General features: G+C 31.4%; 1 protein-coding gene across 1 annotated transcript; it reads right to left on the bottom strand.

Moving 5' to 3' along the window:
* Nucleotides 1-14,194: 14,194 nt before the first annotated feature.
* LOC130969529 (transcription factor MYB14-like) lies at nucleotides 14,195-16,124 on the bottom strand. Its single transcript, XM_057895288.1, has 3 exons — nucleotides 15,892-16,124; nucleotides 15,683-15,812; nucleotides 14,195-14,785 (listed from the first exon to the last, which is right to left on the bottom strand). Exons 1-3 carry the CDS (start codon nucleotides 16,022-16,024, stop codon nucleotides 14,248-14,250), a joined length of 801 nt encoding a protein of 266 aa, XP_057751271.1. The 5' UTR covers nucleotides 16,025-16,124; the 3' UTR covers nucleotides 14,195-14,247.
* Between the last annotated feature and the right edge of the window lie 6,149 nt (nucleotides 16,125-22,273).

Raw genomic sequence — 22,273 nt, 5'->3', positions numbered from 1 at the left:
GAAGAAAGTCACCACCGACAACCCCTTCTACAGCACTGGACCCAATGAAGGGTGCGAGTTCTGCCACTGCCTCACGATTCACAAATTTTCTGACCCCTGGATTTAAGCACCCCTGAAAGAAGTGAACTTTAATATTAGGACATTACACTTGTCAAGTCTTTGTTTTTTGTTAAAAGAAATAGTGACTGTGCTCACTCTAAACAATGGTTCATTTTGTTGATTACTAATCAAGTATGTCATGCTACTTGTTCAATTACTTATACCTGTAATGTGTTAAAACTATGAGTGGTTTACCATATTTTGGTATAGATCAATTAATACTATCCATGGTTTGAATCAATCTTTCTGTTACTTATTTACATGTACTTTTACTTCATCGAACAGGATATTATATTATAGTAAACTAAGATAAATTACAGAAACCTTGTGATGTTACCACATAACACTTTCATTCATTACTTTGGGAACTACATTACGTTGACATGTTCTCAACCCTTTAATAGCACCATTCCTGCAAAAACAACAACTACTAAGAACCCAAACCCAAGAACATGAGTAATGAATTTCAGATTTCTAATGTCTGCCTCCATCTTCCCCATCTGCCATGCAAAGTTCATCTTCTTGTCACCATCATCATCTCCTGAAACAGCTCTTTCAGACAACTCCTCTTGCACACTATCAGCCCAGACGAATAACCCACACCATGTTTTCCTACTTGTCTGCAAACAACCAAAAAAATTAACCAAAAAAATTTTCAATCAGCTACAAATCATTTACCTTTACTCACATTATAGTTGGGGCAACCAAAGAAGGACTTGTTAGGATGCATCTCCGTCCCTGACCACCTTAGCACCGGACGACAGCCACAGCCGCACCAGTCCAAAACCCGCCCCTGCCTGCTTCGCATTGTGCTTCTCCTCCAGTTCTCTGTCGACGATGACCGGTTGGAACTTCCTGCAACATGGCTCCCAGTTTCTCTCATGGGGACAGCTATTGGTGTACACAATAGATGCAGAAGGAGACGTTGATGGAGAGAACCACATTGAGGGGAGGCCAACGAAGTTTTGGGGTTTAAACATGAAGACAAGGACTACATTGGGGAATTTTACAACACAATCCACGTCATTTGTACACTCTGACGTCCAACGTGGCAGTGGCTGTGCCACATAAGCAAGGTCGTTGCTGAGTCATGCCGAAAATTCACCGAAGGACCATTATGTTGCCCGGATCGCAATCTGGAGGACATAAATAGTGCAATTGGAATCTCAGAAGCTAAATCGGTGCACGGGCTGAATCTGGGGGGACCATTGTGGGGATTTAGTCGATATATTTGATTCATTGGGGTTTCTTGTAGAATCTGAATTTTATTTCTGAGGATTCGTTTTTTGCAGTAGGTGGGGCAATTTGGGTTCTATGTGTTTTATCTTGTTTTTAGTAATACCCAGAATTTGTTGAGTGGGACTTTTACTTTTTTATTATTATTTATTTTTTTGTTGTTGCTATTTTTCGTGGAACTGCAGAGGGAATAAAGTGCTTATCTTGGTTTGTTTTGTTGTTTGCACTGGGAGGAGTAGAGAAAGAAATTATGCACATGAAGTGTTTGAGGAAAAACCATTGAGAAAATAGCTAGAGCTGGATGCTTTTAATGTGTTGATTTTGTTTGTTCTGAATATTTGTTGCTGTGGAAGTGTATCTGGAAGAAGAAGCTGTGGTGGTGGTCGGGTTGGTGTTGATTTTCGGCTTGGGGGTGGCTGGTGGGGTTTTACTTGGTGGAGCAGTTAGGGAAGGCATAGGCTTGCATGGGAGAACATGAGACATGGGTACTGTTTTTGTATTGGAATGATAAAGATTTGATTTTGTTTATGTAGGTTGATAATCTGATCAACCATAATCATTTATTCAAGCGTAGCATTATACTTATAAAAGCTTGGTGTTACTATGAGAGTCATATACTTGGTGCTCACCATGGACTTATCTCAACTTATGCGTTAGAAACCTTGGTTCTTTACATATTCCACGTTTTCAACAATAACTTTGCTGGACCACTCGAGGTATTGAAATTTATCATGGTTTTCTTTATTTTTTGTATTTTTTATCATTAATTTTACGACAATGCTAGGGAACCAAGATACTTTCAACAAAAAATCTGCCAACTCTTGTTGGGCTGAGAACATGAAGCCTAGTCCACTTCAGCAACATCCTAAATTAACCTAGGTAAACATAATTAAACTAACTAAACCCTCTCATCTCCTTTCATCGTTTCACCTTATCAAACCTCCATTTCCATACACGGCTGTGTCACACCACCAGCCTCGTCCCGTGGCGTTCTCTTACGCTGTTGACGGCCGTTGTGCCTTGGTCCGCATTGTGCGGGCAACATCAATCCTCCATAGCTAGCTACAGAACGCCGCAAAGCTTCTCTCCTATTGGCTTGGTCACTGGCACGTCAGTCGGAATCACGCCCATCTCTGTCACAATGACGTCGTGCCACCCAGTTGGAAGGAAGAAGGCAGTTCTGCTTGTCGCCAAGAGTGCGCCGCTATTGCTGCATGTCAGTGTAGGCCGCGCCATTGAAACATCTCTGCCCTGCTACCTCGAACACGACAGAATGTCCCCAGCCCCAGCTTCAAAACATCCCTTGCGAGAACTAATTGGTGAGTGTTTAGTATTTGGAGTTGATTGATATCTGTTTTTGCCACGATTTACATGTTGCGGGATGTTGCCTTTGAGTTGGTTATAAATATGGCTTTATTAGATGTTGCTGTTGATTGCATCAGACGGTTTTGTTAGAGGTTTTGGTTATGGTGTTTTATTTTGCTAGATTATTCTTATCTATTATATTTAGGGATTACTAATGAGGTCCTAGCTTTTGAATGAGATTTAAATTGTGGTATTTTATATCCCAAAATATGAACTTGAGCTATGTTTGGTACCACTAAACTCAGCCCTTGTTGGCTATGAATAACAATATGAACTTGAGCTGTTTGTGTGTGTAGCTATTGTGTGATCCTAGCTTGCTTGTTTAATTAATATTTTTTTCTTGTTCTAAATATAATAAATATGTCCAATTAACTCCTAGGCAATTGTTTAGGAGAGGCTGGTTTATCTTGGTTCCCTATACTTTTCTATTGATAAAAACGATTAGCGTCTAATCTCTTAAATCGAGTTGCATGCGACAAACTTGACTAATGCTCTCTTGTGTGATTGTGAACCTGAGTGCCTTATTGTGTGGCATGTCTTTGTGGAAGCATTTCATACAACAACTCTATACTAAGATTATTTTGTCTAAACATATTTAAGTATTAACTATAACCAACCACTTATGTTTGTGTTATAGTTTTATTACTTCACATGTCTTTAGATAAACAATTTCTCAACATTTAAGACCGAAGAGGGCATGATAACTAACACATGTTCTATTTTCTTGTCTCTTGTCAATGCTTTCTAAATCGTCCAGCAGAGATATTTGACCTGCTAAATAATTATTGATGTTGAATATAATGACCTTGGTATAACTCTTACTCCTTATGGGCTCGTGCTTTTAAGAAGCTTGATAATAACTTTGTAAATGCTGCTGAGTAGTTTTTGTTAAATAGCAACAACCAGCAAACCACCCAATTAATTGTTTGACAACTTTTGACACTGGAATGTTTCAGGGATTATGACATATGATGGCCTTGAGAGTTGAGATGCTCGCCCAGCTATTGTTACCATCAACAGAAATTGTTAGAGTCGCGATGCTCACCCAGCTACATTCATGACATGATGAGCACGCAAACTAAAAACAACTCCATTGAGAAGCTTGCGGAGATTGATGAGATTGTATAGCTTTTTTTAGGAAAAAATTTTTGTTCTTTCGAATTCAAAATGTTGATGATTTAAATTGTTTTCTATACTGTTATTTGTTCCATGAATTTGTGGATTCTGCATGCACGCGTTGCACAGGCTTTTTTTAGGAAGTAATCGCTTTCTGCATGTACGGATGGTTTCAAATTTATTGAAAATGGCTGTAATTTAGTTAACTCTACTTGTACATGCTCACTTAGGTTGTATGTTGTATTTCAATCACAATTGATTCAATTATCTAAAGATGGTGAATCTGAACCCTTTTTTTTCTTTCCAATTTGTAGATGTTTCTGTTCATACCAAAAGGATGTTCGATTTGCTATGTATGCGAGTGATTCTTTATTGAGTTTGGAGATGTTGCATTTTTCTTTTTTTTAATTCTATTCGGCATGTTTTTTCGAATAGGTACTTGATTATTTTTGCACAGATCTAAGTGGATGTTACTTCTGTTAAGTATTAGGATGTTCTTTTTGTATACTAATTAGATGTTATTTTATACGTTTTTTGAGTTTTCTTGTGTTGTAGTTGTGGATGTCTATATTTCTTTTATAATTGCATGACCTCATTTTTTAAAATTCTACTCGGCATGTTTCTCCGTGTAGGTACCTGATTGTTTTTGCAAAGATCTAAATAGATGTTACTTCTGTTAAGCATTAGGATGTTCCTTTTTTTTACTAAATGGATGTTACGTCATACATTTTTCGAGTTTTCTTGTGTTGCAGTTGTGGATGACTGTATTTCTTTAAGAATTGCATGACCCCTTTTTTTAAGTCCTACTTGGCATGTTTTTTCTGTGTAGGTACATGATTGTTTTTGCAAATATCTAAGTGGATATTACTTCTGTCAAGCATTAAGATGTTTTTTTTCCATACTAAATGGATGTTACTTTAACAGAAGCCATGTAAATATCAAATTAAAAAAGCTTATCTCACATAAGTGAAAAACAAAACCAAAACACAGAACATCACATGCATCTTAGTTAATGATGATTTTTTCTAATAGAATGATTAATAATGATGATTTGTATAAATTAATTACAATTTAACTAACAATAATCACACAGCTTTTTGGCATCATTGATTCTTCTATTCTAATGATGGAATTAAAATTGTTCACAATTAGTAGTTACTTCTTGTTAGTTCTTAAACATAAAATGAAAAGAAACTATCTAATTTGACCTATTCCTAATCACTAGCATAATGTGACTTTAAAACTCAATTTTGTTACAATATTTTGTTAAAAATCAAAGAATAATGAAGAACATTGTTAAACTACTATACACTCTTCTTTAAATCTTAAGACATACTTATAATCCAATCATTAGTAATAAGAATAAAAATTTTGTTGCTGCTATGTATATAATTCAATGTTTACACATGTAACAAATGATAAGAAATATTATCTTTTTGCCAAAGAGACTTGACAGAAGTGTTTAGACTTCTAGTTATTATTTGTCATTCTTACAAAAATAATCAAATGAATAAAAGAATGAATTGCATTTTGTACACTCCTACTTACTACATCTCTCAACTAATTTTACATTCTATATTCAATTTCAATCTTTGATTTTGACTATACCAACACAGATATATACAAAAAGAAAACAAACTACAGGGGACAAATTGTAAGTTACAACCATGATGATGAATTGTAATTTTTCAAGTTGATAATCAATTTTGACTCATTCAGTTCTAAAAATCTCAGATTCCCTTTCTAATTTCTTGTTCTTTCACACCTTTGCAGGTTCCAAAAGCAAGTGAAGCCTACAATTCTTACAATCTACAACTGAATTTGTCTTTGAACCAATATATTTAAAGCCTCCTTCATCCAAGGATATGTTTCTTTTACTTCTGCCACAGCCATCTATCTTATTTTCCTGAAATTTATCTCTAGTCAATTATCTAAATTACTTGCTAATAAGCATAGAAATATGTATCCCTCATGAATTGTGGGTTGTCCTTTACTCTTGTAAGTCCATTTTTCTAATTTATTCTGCAAAGAGAACAACTAAATCACAGATTATTTAAATAGAATCACATAATATCATTCCTAAAAAACATAAAAAATGTATCAAAAAAGAACATCCAAAAAATATAAAAATAAATATCAATTATTCAATTTTTCACATTCATCTTTAGCTTACAACGGCAGATTTCACCCTAATCTAATTAATATTCCATCAATTATTCAATTTTCACCTAACTCATGGCAATGAACATAAGTCTATTATCTATATGCATTATACATAGCAAGTTGGCAATAGTTATAAAAATATGGAACAATTCATACAACAAATAAAAATATAAAAACCAAATAAGCACTAGCAATAGTTATGAAATCAAAGGAACTTGCTTATATGAAGACAACAAAAATAACTTGCAAGAATTATAAAGTAGCAGTAAACAGCTAGACAGAAATATTCAACCAGTGAGAATGACAGCGGGGCAATGATTCTTGTGCGTAGAGCAAGAAAATTTGGCGATGATTCTTGCAGTAAACTACCTATCGGTATGAAATTTGGCGCACCAAGGAGACAATGACGCGGTGGTCATGGAGGCGAGACTGGCGGCGCACTGGAGCAGCGACAAATTGGCACTTTGGACAAGGAAGAAGACCGACAAGATGAGAAAGAAGGGTGATCACGGTCCTTCCTAAGGAGGGGAAGTGATCCTTGGACAACGAAGCAGCAGTGCAATGATGAAACGAAGGAGAGGGGACGACGAAGCTTCTTCCAATTTCCTTCACGGTGGTGAAGAGGTGGCTGTAGAATGTCGCCTAACGGTGCGATATTAGGTGTCGTGGCAGCTGCGCTAACTGGAGAAAAGTGTGGATAGCGTGTGTGGCTGTAGGAATGGGAGAAGGGGAAGGGTTTGTGTGTGTGTGACTATGGGAGTGGGAGTGGGAGAGAAGGGGAAACATTTTCACAATTTTTTATTAGGGTTTATTTAATCAGCTTTTAATTATTCAAATTTTGAATTTTAAAAAATTATTATATAAAATTATTTAAAAAGTTGGCTGGTTTATCTTAGTTCCCTATACTTTTCCTTAATTTTAACATAATGTTATCTTTTCCATTTTGCCGCAGGTGACATGGCCATTTCCCATCTCGTGGATGCCATGCTTGAGTTTGACTTCCACGCCTCTTTTGTTAGTCAGTATCTCCATTTCATGGGTAGCTTCTCTGAATTGGTGGCCAAATCCATTTTGTGGGTGACATGCCTGAGATAGAGCTGCGTATTTTAAAAATTAGTTTCATGCATGCGTATTTTAGAAATTAATGTTTTTTCTTTATTTATTTTAATAAAAAAACCTATATATATCAGTGTCTCTATTTCCCTTAATATTAAAATTTGTAGCAACCATAATATCATTATCATATATTATTATGTTATATTACAATATATTTAATAATTTAATTTGATATATAATTAATGTGAAATAATTTTATATATTAATTAATTACATAATATTACAATAATAAAAATAACTACTTTTTAAATTGAGTGACGTAAATAATTATAAATAAAATAATATAATTAAAATATTATATAAAATATTTTATACTATCTATACATCAAAATATCTATACATCAAAATTAAATTTAATTTAAAGGTTATATATAAACATTATCAGTGACTGGATTATACTTGCCAAGATGAGTTTTTACTAATGGCCAATTGTCTTGATTTGTCATGTGTTAGAATTAAAAATAGTTTATGAAAATCATGACGAATACATGCAAAATTTCACAATGAATATTATATAATAATATGAAATATTTTAAAATATGTGATGTCACATAATTTTAATAAAAAAAAAACTACATCCAATTTATGTTAATCATTTATATTAATTTATATTTGTAATTTTACATATTTTTTTTATATGAACTAAATATAATATAATTGTCACTTTTAATATTTTTTTTATAAATTTAATGATAATAATATCCTGAATTTGCATTACTTTTTTTTTTGTCAAGGATTACTCTTATATTATATCATTAGCGAATAAAGTACTATTTTAGCAACTAACATTTATGTTAAGTTCTAATATTTACAATGTCCTATTTTTATTACAAATATTTTATTTTATTTTAGTTTAATTTTTTGATTAAAATTAATTTTTTAAAATATTTTTTATTATCTTTTTGTTTAATTATTTTGTCACTTTTTCTTTCAAATTTCTACAACTCCCACCATAATCATTATAATTATAAGTTTTATCTCTATCTAAAACAAAATTATACTGAAGGAAAGAATATTTTTGGACAAAAAATTTAATTTTAATCAAAGGATTAAAATAAAATAAAATAAAAAAATTTAAAATGAAAATAAAATATTTCAAACATTAAATAACAAAATTAGAATTTAGTCTAATCGTCAAACTTTATCCTATCATGTGCAAAGCACCAGCAAGTATATGAGTATCTTTTATGGTAGAAACTCAGATGCAGTCAACTTTATGTGAAGTTGATACTTAAGAGCCGTTAGATGATTTGACTGATTTGATTAAATTTTCATCTAACGGTTCTCAAATATCAACTTCACGTAAAGTCGACTTCACCTGAATTTTCACCATCTTTTATGGGTCCAATTGTCCAAACGTTTTGGTCCACCGCCTGGTTAAGTGCAACGATATCCCTTCTTAACTTGGCCCAAGGCCCTATTTTATGTTCGCAAACTGAGGCCACCCAAACCCAATGTGACAATGTCTAATGTGGCAGAAAGTAGAGAAGGCCTAGTACATTTACAGTTATCAAAAGCCAATGAGTCTCAGTTGATATAAGATATCTCTTCCTTCCCACTTCAAAAGTTTTGGGTTCAAATCCTAAAAATTCAAAGGTTTTCGGTTCAAATCCTAAAAATTGCAGGAGAAAATTTGGTAAATATACGAGGATTGCACTAAATTTGTGAGTCTTTTAGTTTTATGACACAGATTTAGACTGAATGGGCGGGTTGAGTCATGCGTAAGTCATATATTAATCTATTTTATTATATTTATATATAATTTATTAAAAAAATCAATATATATTTACTGGAAGAGTTAATTTACTTTTATATCTCTTGTTCTCTTTTATTTATTTATTTAGCTGAGTTGGTTTTATATATTGATTGATGAGAATATCAACGTGATCCATGGGAAGAACATAAAGATCAAGATATGTATCCCACTTAGCTTGTGTGTAAGGGATATCCTTTGATTTGGAAAAAGAATATGGAAGAATGACCATATGTTTATTCGTTCTGGGTCACTATGTCTTTTCCAAAATAAAATAATTCAAGCGATGATAGAGATAGAACCCGCAGTTGATCAAATCCATTATTAAAAAAACTAAAGGCATGCATTATTAGTATATATTATTCTACTAATAATATAGGTTGAAACCACTTTTTAGTAGTCGTGACTCGTGACACTTCTACTCTCTCTCCTTCTTTATTAATTATTATTATTATTATATTAATAGACCTACCTACAATTGAAGACTGAAGAGTAAGCTCGGAAGTTTAACGGGAAAGATCGGATAACCCATACCTTTTGCAAATTAAGATTAGAGATATAACGTTACGAGTCACGAGACTAAAACCTAAAAAAGAGTCTTATATTGGGAGAGGAAGAAACACTTGAGAAAGAGTATTATAAAATTTTAGATTTTATCACCATATGAGTTATTAATTAGTTTTTGTAGCGATACTTTTTGTAAGTTTTTGTAGTTCATTATATTGGTACTTTCATAAAGACTTAACCAATAAAAAAGAGTTATTTGCAGAGAATTTTGAATAACAAAAGGCCACTAAATTTTTATTTTGGTCCTTAAGATTCATGCGATTATTTATTTTGATTCTCGAAATTTAAAATTATCTATACTGGTCCTCCAGATTTAAGTTTGGGCATTAATATGGTCCCTCGACTTTTTCCGGTGATGATTAGGCAAATGGAATGCTGAGATGACACCCTTTCTGTCATGTTGGACGCTGTAACGGCTAGCTGATATGATAAGAGTTGTATTTGTATCCAATTTAGTCTCTAAAACCTTAATTATCTTATTATTTATTTGAGTTATAATGACAAAGTTTTAATAAGGAAGACTAAATTGGATACAAATACAACCATCGCCACATTAACTGGCCGTTACAGCATCCAACGTAATAGGAAATGTGTCATCTCAACACTCCATTTGCCTAATCATTACCGGAAAGAGTCGAGGGATCATATTGGTGCTCAAACTTAAATTTGGAGGACCAGTACAGATAATTTTAAATTTTAGGGACCAAAATAAATAATCGCATAAATCTCCGAGGCCAAAATGAGAATTTAGTCTATAGAAGGCCGAACACTGTCGTTGAGTGAAGTACTGCGGAATAGAATTGTCACTTGTATATTATGAGTCTCATGAAAATAATACTTAAAAAAGAGTAATCAATAGCTGAAAACAAATTATAAAATTTTAAATTCTTTTATTATATGAGTTGATTTTTATAATAACGGTTGTTTTAAAATTTTGTGGCCCATTAGATAAATTAATCTTAAAGACCAATTATATCAAAATTCTTAAAAAAGATTTATTTAAATAAAACTTAAGAAAAAAGAATAAAAGAATAAGTTTTTTATTATTATATCTGTTGAATTTTAAATTTTAATATATTTTTTGTAGATAATTCTATGATAAAAGGCATAATTTATTTGAAAAAATTAATAAAAATAAAATGATATTTTTTTAAAAAGGTATTTAACTACTTATAAAGACGAATCTTCATCTTTTCACTATTTTTCCTCTTCATCGTAGCAGGCATCTCAATATATATATTTTTTATTTCTATAAAATATTAGTTATTTTTGTATTTAGTTTACCCACAAAAACTTTTCGCATGTTTTAGCAACGAACAATTATTATCTCTGGTAGAGGCAATTACCACGTTGAAAGTGGCTATCCGCTATTGTCAAATCTCTCTCACTTTCTTTATGTTCTTCTTATTATACTCTCTCTTTCTTAGATAAATAAATAATTCCAAGAAATAAAAATTTAATATATATTTTTATTTGTTGTGGAGTAAACTAATACTAATTAAATTCATATATAACATAATTAATATATAACAATTCAATTTAAAAATATTTTACTGTTTTAATTTATACAAGATATATATCGAAGTAATATCTTTTATTTCTTAACAAAGAAATAAATTATAAAAGATACTCTAAAATATTATAATATCCAATTTATAGAATTCTTTTTTCGAGTATATATATCTCTTTATATGTGGTAAATTTGTTGAATTGATATCATCTTATTATTGAAAAATAAATATTTCATAGTTTATTTTAAAAGTCATTTTGTCAGAAATTAAATCTATTGGGAGTCAAAATAACAATTTAGAACAATTAAAATATCCACGAGTAATATGAGAAAAATTCTTTATCATGTGATGATATTTTGAAGGTTATTTTGTTGTAACCGTCTAGTTATGAAGTATGATTATTTTATTGAATTATCATATTTATATGTCAAATACATTTTAAATAAAATATTTAGTTGATATTCGTTAGACATATGTATATATTTTGCGTATATAATTATATCTTAGTAAAAAAATAAAAATACACTCAAATATTATCATATATTGATATGTTTAACTTTATTTTTTATTTATATTTTTTAAATAAGTTAGAAATAATAGTATATATTATTAATTATTAACACAAAAAATTATTTTAAATATTTTATATAATTAAAAATATTAAAGAATGAAAAGTTGGTTTGTAATTTAACATCAATATATCATTAAGATATTATTATAAATTATCAAAGAAATATTATATTCATAATAAGATCTTAACATATATATTGAGAAGGCGGGAATTAGCAACAACTTTTTTAAGATTACCAGCTATTTAGGATTTAAAATTTGTGGTATAAACTCAACGTTATATCACTTGTTTTGGGAGAAAAAAAAAAAAGGAATAATAGACATCTATATTAAAAGAGAATTGATACTATATCATTGAAAACTAAAATGACGTAATTTGCAGGAGTTTGCATATATTATTAGGGTAGAAATTTAGGTGCAATTAACTTTATGTGAAATTGATAACTGAAAGCTGTTAGATAATTTAACTGATTTGACTAAATTTTCATCTAACGGCTTTCAACTATCAACTTCACGTGAAGTCGATTGTACCTGAATTTTCACCTATCATCAAGTGCAAGTGTCGCAAAAGTTCGCATTCTCATCATTCACACATGGCTCCTCCATTCAAGCTCCAAATCCATGACCATCCATCCCAAAATCTACGTTCATATATTCTACATTCCTTTTGCAATAAAATTCCAGATCCTTCAACTTTTCTTTTTTTTTTTTCACCCACCAATAGCTTTTTAAAACTGTGTTCTTATACCGTCACCCATTTCCAAATGTAACCATTCCCAAGTTATAGTTCTTATTAAGCAAAGGTGAGATGAATTTTGATCTATTTGCTAAATGAGATATGGATTGAGTATATCAATATGGAAAAGTATATAGAATCAAGACGTTATCAGGCAAAAATTAAACAAAATTACATTAATTTATATTAATAATTAATTTTAAATTTTTTAAATTCAAAATTTAAAAAATTTAAAATTGATTAAGTAAATCTAATTAAAACCTATAAAAACCTTACTTTTCTCTCTCACATTAACCTACCCACCTCTAACAATCACACATACTGACTTCTCTCTCACCGTTGGACTCTCTCCACCTCCCCACCGCGACCCACTCCTCCAATTACATCCGCTTCCAGTCGGAACTGTCTTTACCAGATCGAGAGCTCGTGATGATATCTCAATAATGTCTGCACGCCTTGAAGATCTGGAGACGTGAACTCTCATCCGGTAAAGGAATGTATATCAATTGGTCAAGACGTCCTGGTCGAAGCAATGCAGGGTCTATAATGTCAGGTGTGTTTGTTGCTCCAATGATGAACACTGTTTTCTTAACAGACATTCCATCCATCTCTGTTAGTAGTTAGTTCAACACTCTATCAGCACCGCCGGAATCCCCTCTTGAACTTCCTCACTGCATATCCGAAATATCAAAGTCTTAGAAAAATAATTAGTGGCAATTTGTGTGAAATATAAAAAAATATTCATTTAATATGAAAAAAACATCCTAATACTTAATAAAAGAAATATTCAGTTATATTTTAGCAAAAATAATTACATATCTATGAAATTTAAAAAAAATATAAAATTCTTAAAGAAATAGAGACATTCACATTTATAATACAAAAAATTCGAAAAATATATAAAAGAACATCCATTTAGTATGAAAAAGAAACATTCTGATACTTAGCATAAGAAACATCCATATATATTAACTTGTAGATATTTTGGTTTCACCCAAAGATATTTTGGCTGATTTTTTGCTAATATCCTTTTGGTTCCTAGCATTGTTCTTTAGTGTTAGTCAACCAAATAAAAAAGACGATTTTTTAACAATTAAAAATAATAAAATTTATTTTTTTAAATTATATATTTTATATATAAATATTTATTTTATTATATTCAATTTAATTTTGTTTTGATTTCATTGAACTTTTAAACTTTTAGTTCTATTAATTTAATGACAAATTTAATTTTTAAAATTTTTGTAGACGTAAACTCATTTAAGAAAAGATCCCTTTAAATATTCAATTTTTTCTTATAAATTATATCTAAATTTAGTTTATCCGTTTAAAATTTTTATTTATTCTCTTTTTCTATGTAAAATTAATTTTTAGCTGTACAAATATTTTTTTTATGATATTTTTACTTTGAAAGGCCAACGACTAATTCAATAAGAATCGAAACTTCATTTAAAAATTTATCGTTAATTAATATAAGTTATTATATATACAAAACAAAATTTAACTTTTCAATACTTAATTTAAATAGACGAATGAACTAATAACACTGGACCAACTCAATTTAATTTGTTCTGACAAATCTATCTTAGCTGCGCATCTACATACGAGGATATTCGGCTATGATTTAGAAAGGTCCGTTGCGCTACTAATCAACATCAACTAATAAAGAGAAGCTTTCTATTTACCATGAGAGTTTTGTTTGTTCTTGTCAATGTAACCATTTCCAAATTATAGCTCTTTAACAAGGATGGATAAAAGTGGTTGTTTCTTCAACAATTAGATCTATTCAGTTAAGAAATATTATTGTGTTGGAATGACTAAGATTTTCAATTGGAGTACTAACAACTTCAATTGACTAAATTATCCATATTTTTCGTTCAATAACCATCTTAGAAATTTTTGTATTGGAGTCTTAGTCTCTTAGAATCGAATGAGATTAATAAGGTGTTGAAATTAGAATTCAGATGGCAGTAGTTTCAATGGAATTTAAAACAAACAAAAGGGGTATATTTTTATCAAATGAAAAAAGGATCTTCTCTATCATACAAAATGTAATTGTAATCTTGACTAAAAGCATCATCTGAAATAAATGGTTCAGTCCAAAAACTGGAACCAAACTCATCAAACAAAGTTGTTGCACCCCACGAAGCAAACCTATCTTCTTCCCTATTTGACTCTTCTTCATGACCAGAGGAAAAGCAGAGCCATGCATTATTGTTGTTGTTGTTGTTGTTGTCTTCTTCTTCTTCAGTGTACGAATAGGAAGACTCAGTTGTCACATTGGATAACGAACTTTCCAAGATATGGTGTGGATCATCATCGTTATCATCAACAGTAGTAATAGTAAGGACTTCACTTTTTGGTCTTTCATGTTCTTTGGTATTCTGAGAAGAAGACTTGGACTTGGACTTGGACTTGTTCAAATCATCATCATCATCATCACTTGCTGTGTTGTTCACATTGCAGTTTTGGAACTTCTTCAGGTGGCTATGCCAATAGTTCTTGATCTCGTTGTCTGTTCTTCCAGGTAGATTTTCAGCAATCAGTGACCATCTGAAAAACACAACATTGCACTTCATTCAATTATTGTGCTACTAATAAAAAAAATTGACTAATAATTGCAGAGTCAAAAGTTTTGTCTTGTTATATAAACAGAAGAGAAATGATAAATGACTATTAAAATTTGTTAGGTATTAATATTTAAAAATATGAAATAAAATATATTATTAAATTATTAGACTAAAAGAATTAGACTAAAGAAATTGAGTTAAAGATTAAATAATGACAAAAAAATAATAAATTCTGATAATCTTTTAGTATTTTTTTTTAAAATTGAATTTATATTTCATCTTAAATAAATGGAGCGATAAGATTATGTAGGACAAATAAAAATTATTGTATGACCATTCGGATGATGGTTGAAATCCAGTGGCATATTCCTTATGCTAAGTGTTTTTTTTTATATTTTATTTTTTAAAATAATAATTTCATTTAATTCCATTTAAGCTGGTTTTAGTCGAGTCTGTCTACATCAGAACAAAACTTGCTATCAATGTTATCTAGTTTTTAATTCATGACATTTAGGCGACTTTAATTAAAAGACACCATACAATAATTAAACAAGTGTCAAATCATCACTTGAATAAGTTAAATTAGCAATAATGATGCTAGAGAGATTGCAACAAAAAATTATTTTACTTAATTTAAGATTCATAATTTTATATATGTAATATTTATAATTATATATTTATTATCACTCAATTAATTGAATAATAATTAAAAATACAAAATAAAATAAACAGTAGCTAAAAAAATACAAAATGTTTTGAGTTAATTTTTTATTGTCTTCTAAATATTTTTGTTAAATGAGTCATATTTTATGTGGTGATTTTCTCCATAAAGAAGAAAATTTAATCAGGATACAAAATTTTAGTGAATTAAAATCCATACTTGTTTCCATGTTGTTTATGCAAATCCATGATAAGCTGCTCTTCCTTTTGGGTGTAGTTCCCTCTCTTTAGATTTGGCCGCAAGTAGTTCATCCAACGAAGTCTGCAGCTCTTTCCACATCTCAACAAACCTATGTAATTAACAGAGCAAATTAACCCAAATTCAAATGAATGCATCAAAAGATTTCATAATTAGAAACACTATAATACCTGCAAGCCTTGGGAGTTGACGCCAATTAGGGTGACCATATCTCTCAACATAAGCAGTAAGTTTCTTATCCTCTTCTTCACTCCAGGCACCTTTCTTTATTCCATTCGCATCAAAGTATGGAGCTCTCACCATTTCTCAATCCAAAAAGTGAATTGCAGAAATCATATCAGAGCAACAAAGAATCAAAGATAAGAGTACCCTCCAAGTATAAATATAGTGTGTTGGTGATGTTGTTTTGGAATGAAACGCGTATCATGTGTTCTGACATATCCAATCATCATGACCCAAAGGAAACATGGACCCACTAAAGTTTGTAGGAGTATATTTTACACAAATATTCACGAATAAAGACAAATGCCATGTCAATGGCTTAATTGGTGTATTTATGTTGCTCCAATTATTTTTATAGGAAATGATATTCTTTTTAGATGACCCTTTTTTATATTTATGAAATGTTCGCTCTTTTGTTGAAAAAAGAAATTGAAAAGTATTTTGGATACATTTTGTTGAGGACTTCCAAATTTATGAAAGGTGAATTTAACTATTTTGGCATTGTAAGTGAACTAAGACTTTTATAATGAATTTTTTTTAATGTAGGGTTTAGGGTCAGAAACAGACGTATTTTTGCCTGTGTTGATTGGTAAGGATAATATAAAGCTATCATATATTCAATTTTCAGATGACACTATATTGTTCTGTCCATTGAAAAAAAAGATCATCAGAAAATATGCCAGGTTGCTTAGGTGTTTCGAGATGATATCGGGATTAAGTATTAATTTTGATAAGTCTAGTTTAATTCCCATCAATTGTGAACAATCGTGGACCTATAATATGTGCAATTTATTGAGATGTAAGGAGGCTAACATTCTAGTTAGATACCTTGGCATCTCTTTACCAGCAAATCCAAGGCAGGTAAGCACTTGAAAACCGATAATTGAAAAAGTAGAGGAGAAGCTTAGCTTGTGGAAGGTAAAAGTGCTCAATAAAGCGGATAAGTTTGTCCTTATTAAATCTGTAATGAATAGCTTGCCGGTATACTATTTGAACCTGTATAAGATGCTGAAAATAGTGACAGAAAAGTTGATTTCGTTGCAAAAAAATTTCTATGGAGCAAGGAGGAAGGTAGGAATGGTTTGGCATTGGTTAAGTGGGAAGTGGTTCAGACTCCTAAAAAATTGGGCGGCTTAGGGGTGGGTGATGCCGTGGTTAGGAACACAACTCTCCTTTTCAAGTGGTGGTGGTGTTTCTCAAAAGAGGAGTATCCTTTATAGAAGAAAGTAGTATGCTCTTGTCATAACTTGAACCCCGATGTGATATTATCATCTTAGACATTGTCTAGTAGAGGGAGTCCATAGAAGGATATTTGTCAGTTGCAGTTCAAAGATCGTAATGTGGGAGATAAGATGATTGCTGGGTTGCCTATGGAGGTGGACGATGGAAGGAGGAATCGATTTTGGGAAGATGTTTGGCTACAAAGTGGGTCTCTAAAGATGAGTTTTTTCAAGACTCTTCTCTATTTCAAACAAAAAAGGATATGTTATAGGAAATTGTGGATTTTGAGATGGGTTAGAGTGGATTTGAAACTTCCAGTGAAGGCGAGGTTTATTCCAATGGGAGTTGGAATTAGTGGATCAATTGCATGAGACCTTAAGGCTTGTAAAGATAGCATGTGACACACAAGATAAAGTCATATGGAAGTTTGACAAGGAAGGGATTTTTTCAACTAACTCTTTTGTTCAGGTGTTGCAGTCAGAAACACTCCCAGAGGACAACACCAGCTATAGTTTCACCAAAATATTATGGAAAGGTTTGGTTCCGCCACGAGTGGAGTTATTTATCTGGTTTGTTTTAATAGGAAGAGCGAATACCAAAGAAAGATTTCATAGACTAGGAATTATTAGTCACGGTGATAACATGTGTATATTGCGTAAAAAAGATGTTGAAATATCTATCACTTGTTTTTTGGTTGTGAGTTTACTTAGCAGGTGTGGTGTGAATGACTATCTGACTTTGGAAGGTTGTGGTCTATTCCTGGTTCACTGAAAGAACATTTTGAGAGTTGGACATGAGTGGTTAACAAGAAAGAGGGGCATAACAAGTGGTTCATATGTTTCTTTGCAATTATTTGGAATATTTGGTTAGAGAGAAACAGACGGATATTCAATAACAAGAAAGGCAGAGTGGGAGAGGTGTTTCACAAATCTTTGACCAGTTACAGAGAATAGTATAGTTTGGATCCCTTTTGTTGTTGATTGCGATGCCGGAGATAACACTAGGGATTGTTTTCAGGTTTTATATAGTTGGATATTAGTGTTTGAGACTTTGTTACTCCACTTTATTGTATTGAGTTCGCTTATTAAAAAAAAAAAAGAAAGTAGAGAAAACAACACCGACAAATATCCTAGTTCAATCTCAAAGTGCAATAAAGTTATGTCCAGTCTCCACCACAACAATAACAAAATTTCACTAAATCCAATTCAAGATTACAATAACCAATATTAAGACCTAGGCAAAGAAAAAGATAAACAAACTAAACTAGTTCAATTCCAAGACAAACAAAGCATTACACTATACTTCACAAACTAATTTCCAAACCAAACAAACTTTCTAAAACAGAACAAACCAAAACTAAAATTGTATTGTGATTTTTTCTTAATTTATGGCTTATCACTCATAATTTTTTTTAAATATTCTCTCACAAATTTATATGACATTTTTTTAGTACTAGAAAGACTCAAAACTAAATATAAAATTCAAATTAAGGTGAAAAAAAAATTTAATTGTGGAATATATTTGATTTTAATTGTCCTTGAGTTTTCTCAAATTTGATTTTTTTCTTATATCCAAAAATTAAACTAATGATTAATTTGCATTGAAGACGAGATGCTTTTTCTTTTTTATGCAGTTATAAATCTTTTTTTAAAAGATAATATTATCCTTTTTTTAGCAGCAACACACCTCTTTTATAATTACTTCAAATTTTACTTTTAATGAATGATTCTTTCTAAATCTGTTCTAATTACTGTAATGTTCTCAACTATCTATTGTTTGTTGTTCATAATAATCATTATTGTTATATGTTTTTTTTTCTATTTTTGGCAGCAACAATCTCTTTAAATTTGACACCAAATAAACATTTATATCAATTTTAAAGTTAAACTTTTATAAACTTTATAACATATTAAACCAAATCATTAACTAATCAATTAATATAATTAATTAAATATTTATCATCACAAATACTTATAGGATCATTTTTAGACCCAACACATATTAATAAGTTAATGTATTTTTTGTGATTATTATTACTAGCTCCTTGGATATGTTGGTAAGACATTATTTATTTATTGTCTTAAACTTTTTGTCAGGACAGAGTTTTGTTCATGTTTCTATTGTTCCTATTTAATAATAATCGTCTGATGATCTGATCATGATACAATCATCATCACCATCTTGTCCTTTATTTGTGTTAGTTCTTTTTTTTTTTTTTTTTACGTCTATTTTCTTTAATAATGCTCTTAACATAGATTTATGGCATGTTATTTGTTCTAAATTTAAGTTAGTCACCTTTCCAATACTTGTTTTTGCCACAGACAATACTAAATTTAAGCAATTTTTCTTGCATTTTGAGTTTTAGCCGTTCCGTCTGTTTTTTTAGTCTCATTTGTCCTTTATAGTTAAGTCTACATGTTGTTCTTACAGTACCCTTTTATTTACATATTGTTTTAATTTTTTAGTATGTTATTTTTTAACAAATACTACTTGAGTTTGACAAGAAATGTTAAAATTTATTTAAAATATTATAAATTAAATTAATATTTAAGTATATTTTATATTAATTTTATGTTTATTTAATTAAAATTAAATTAATTTTATTATTATGATTAAATTATATTTAACCTAGATACTTCTCATTGTATATTTTTATCGGAAATGAATTCTCTCAATTTTTTTAAATAATTGAGAGAGTAAAATATGTTATCTCACTATTAATTTTATAAGTAGAACTAAGAAATGTTAGGTACCAGACAAATGACACAGCAAAATATAGAGATAAAAAATTAGAAATTTGTATAAAATATGGAAATAATTGAATAACTTTCTTTGAGAATTACAACTTCTCTCTATCACAAAGAGACTACAATAACACTCTCTCTTGACAAAAGGAGAACACACTTCTCTCTATGTAACAACCCAGACCACCCGCTAGTACGATATTGTCCGCTTTGGCACACATAAGGCCTCACGGTTTTGCCTTTGACGATAGGGATGCTAGCCGAAGCCCCCCACACTCACTCGTCAAAACGCGTCTGGTTAGGGAGAGGTATCCACACCCTTATAAGGCATGCTTCGTTCCCCTCTCCAACCGATGTGGGCCTTACAATCCACCCCCTAAGGGAGTCCAGCGCCCTCGCTGGCACATCGATCCGGGTTTTGGCTCTGATACCATCTGTAACAGCCCAGACCACCCGCTAGCACGATATTGTCCGCTTTGGCACACACAAGGCCTTACGGTTTTGCCTTTGACAATAGGGATGCTAGCTGAAGCCCCGCACACTCACTCGTCAAAACGCGTCATGTTAGGGAGAGGTATCCACACCCTTATAAGGCATGCTTCGTTCCCCTCTCCAACCGATGTAGGCCTTACACTCTACATATATAGGAGAAAACTACTCAAAGAAATATTATGTTATTCTATCTGGATGACTTGATTGAAATGAATTAAAGAAAAACTCAATTTATAGGTGAATCTCTTTAATATGAACCATCCGTCAATTAGAGGTATATAATTCTTCTCTTTTTCAACCATTAAAATTCTGAGGTTATAAACTAGGATTGTTTATTACCTTTTATTTTATTTAGTTATTATTTATTTATTTATTTTCTAAAATTAGCTTTACTAATTTTCACAATCTCCCACTTAAAGCTAATTTTGATAAATTTTAAAATTTATGTTGCTCATGTATTCGATAGGCCGTATGAAGATCTACACCATTCAAACTTTTCAGTGTTGATTAGTTTTGTCATGGCATCTGCTAGGTTATCTTTCGTGTGAATCTTCTGCATATCAACACTTCCTTCCTCCATTACTTCCCGAACAAAGTGATATTATATTCCAATGTGTTTTGTTCTTGAATGAAAGGCAGGATTCCTTGCAATGTGCAAGGCACTCTGACTGTCACAATACACAGAAATCTTCTGTTGTTTGTGCCCGAGTTCTTCTATTAACCTTTGGAGCCAAATAGTTTCCTTGCATGCTTGTGTAGCTGCCATATATTCAGCTTCTGTAGTAGATAAAGCTACAACAATCTGTAATTTAGATAGCCAGCTCACAACTCCTCCTACAAGTGTAAACACATAGCCTGTAGTAGATTTTCGTTTATCAAGATCACCTGCAAAGTCTGAGTCGACATATCCATTGATAATGAATTCCAATCCTCCAAAACATAATGCAACATTCGAGGTCCCTTTGATGTATCTCAAGATCCTCTTAACAACATTCCAATATTTTTTTCCTGGATCTGCTATAAATCGACTTACTACCGCAACTGCTTGAGCAATATCTGGCCTTATACAGATCATGGCATACATAAGGCTTCCCACTGCTGATGCATACGACACTCGAGACATTTCCATCCTCTTTGCTTCACTACTAGGGCACATACTTGAGGATAATTTAAAATTCATAGGAAGTGGGGTTGAAATTGGCTTACATTCTTGCATGTTGAAGCGTTGCAAGATCTTCTTCAAATAATTCTTTTGCGATAGCCAAATCTTCCTATCTTTTTTGTCTCGGTGAATTTGCATCCCTAAAATCTTATTTGCTGGTCCCAAGTATTTCATATCAAACTCCCTAGCCAACTGTGCCATCAATTCTTAGATTTGATCTTTGTTGGGACCTACCACTAACATGTCATCCACATACAATAATAGAATGATGAAATCATTATCTCCAGACCTCTTGTAATAGGTACAATGATCTGAACTAAGTCTGTTGTATCCAAGGCTAATAATGAAAGAATCAAATCTCTTGTACCAACACCTTGGCGCCTGCTTTAGACCATACATAGATTTAGTTAACCTGCAAATCAAGTTTTCATTTTCTTGTTCTTCAAAACCTTCTGGTAGGAGCATATATATCTCTTCTTCAAGTTCTCCATGAAGAAAAGCAGTCTTTACATCTAATTGTTCTAAATGTAAATCAAATACAACACACATAGCCAAAACTACTCTAATAGTAGTTAGTCTTACCACTGGAAAAAATATTTCACTGAAGTCAACACCTGCTTTCTGAGCATATCCCTTGACAACCAATCTTGCACGATATCGTTCCACCTGATCATTACTATCTCGTTTGATCTTGTAAACCCATTTGTTACC

Source organism: Arachis stenosperma, chromosome 3 (genome assembly GCF_014773155.1).
Source record: "Arachis stenosperma cultivar V10309 chromosome 3, arast.V10309.gnm1.PFL2, whole genome shotgun sequence".
Lineage (NCBI taxonomy): Eukaryota > Viridiplantae > Streptophyta > Magnoliopsida > Fabales > Fabaceae > Arachis > Arachis stenosperma.
This window is presented reverse-complemented; position numbering and strand designations above follow the sequence as displayed.

Excerpts from the sequence above, each read along its gene's own strand:
- LOC130969529 (XM_057895288.1), bottom strand. The coding sequence starts at position 16,024 with ATGGTGAGAGCTCCATACTTTGATGCGAATGGAATAAAGAAAGGTGCC. Across the intron at positions 15,813-15,891 it reads TCAACTCCCAAGGCTTGCAG|GTTTGTTGAGATGTGGAAAG; the intron begins GTATTATAGTGT and ends TTAATTACATAG. Across the intron at positions 14,786-15,682 it reads CATAAACAACATGGAAACAA|ATGGTCACTGATTGCTGAAA; the intron begins GTATGGATTTTA and ends TGTGTTTTTCAG.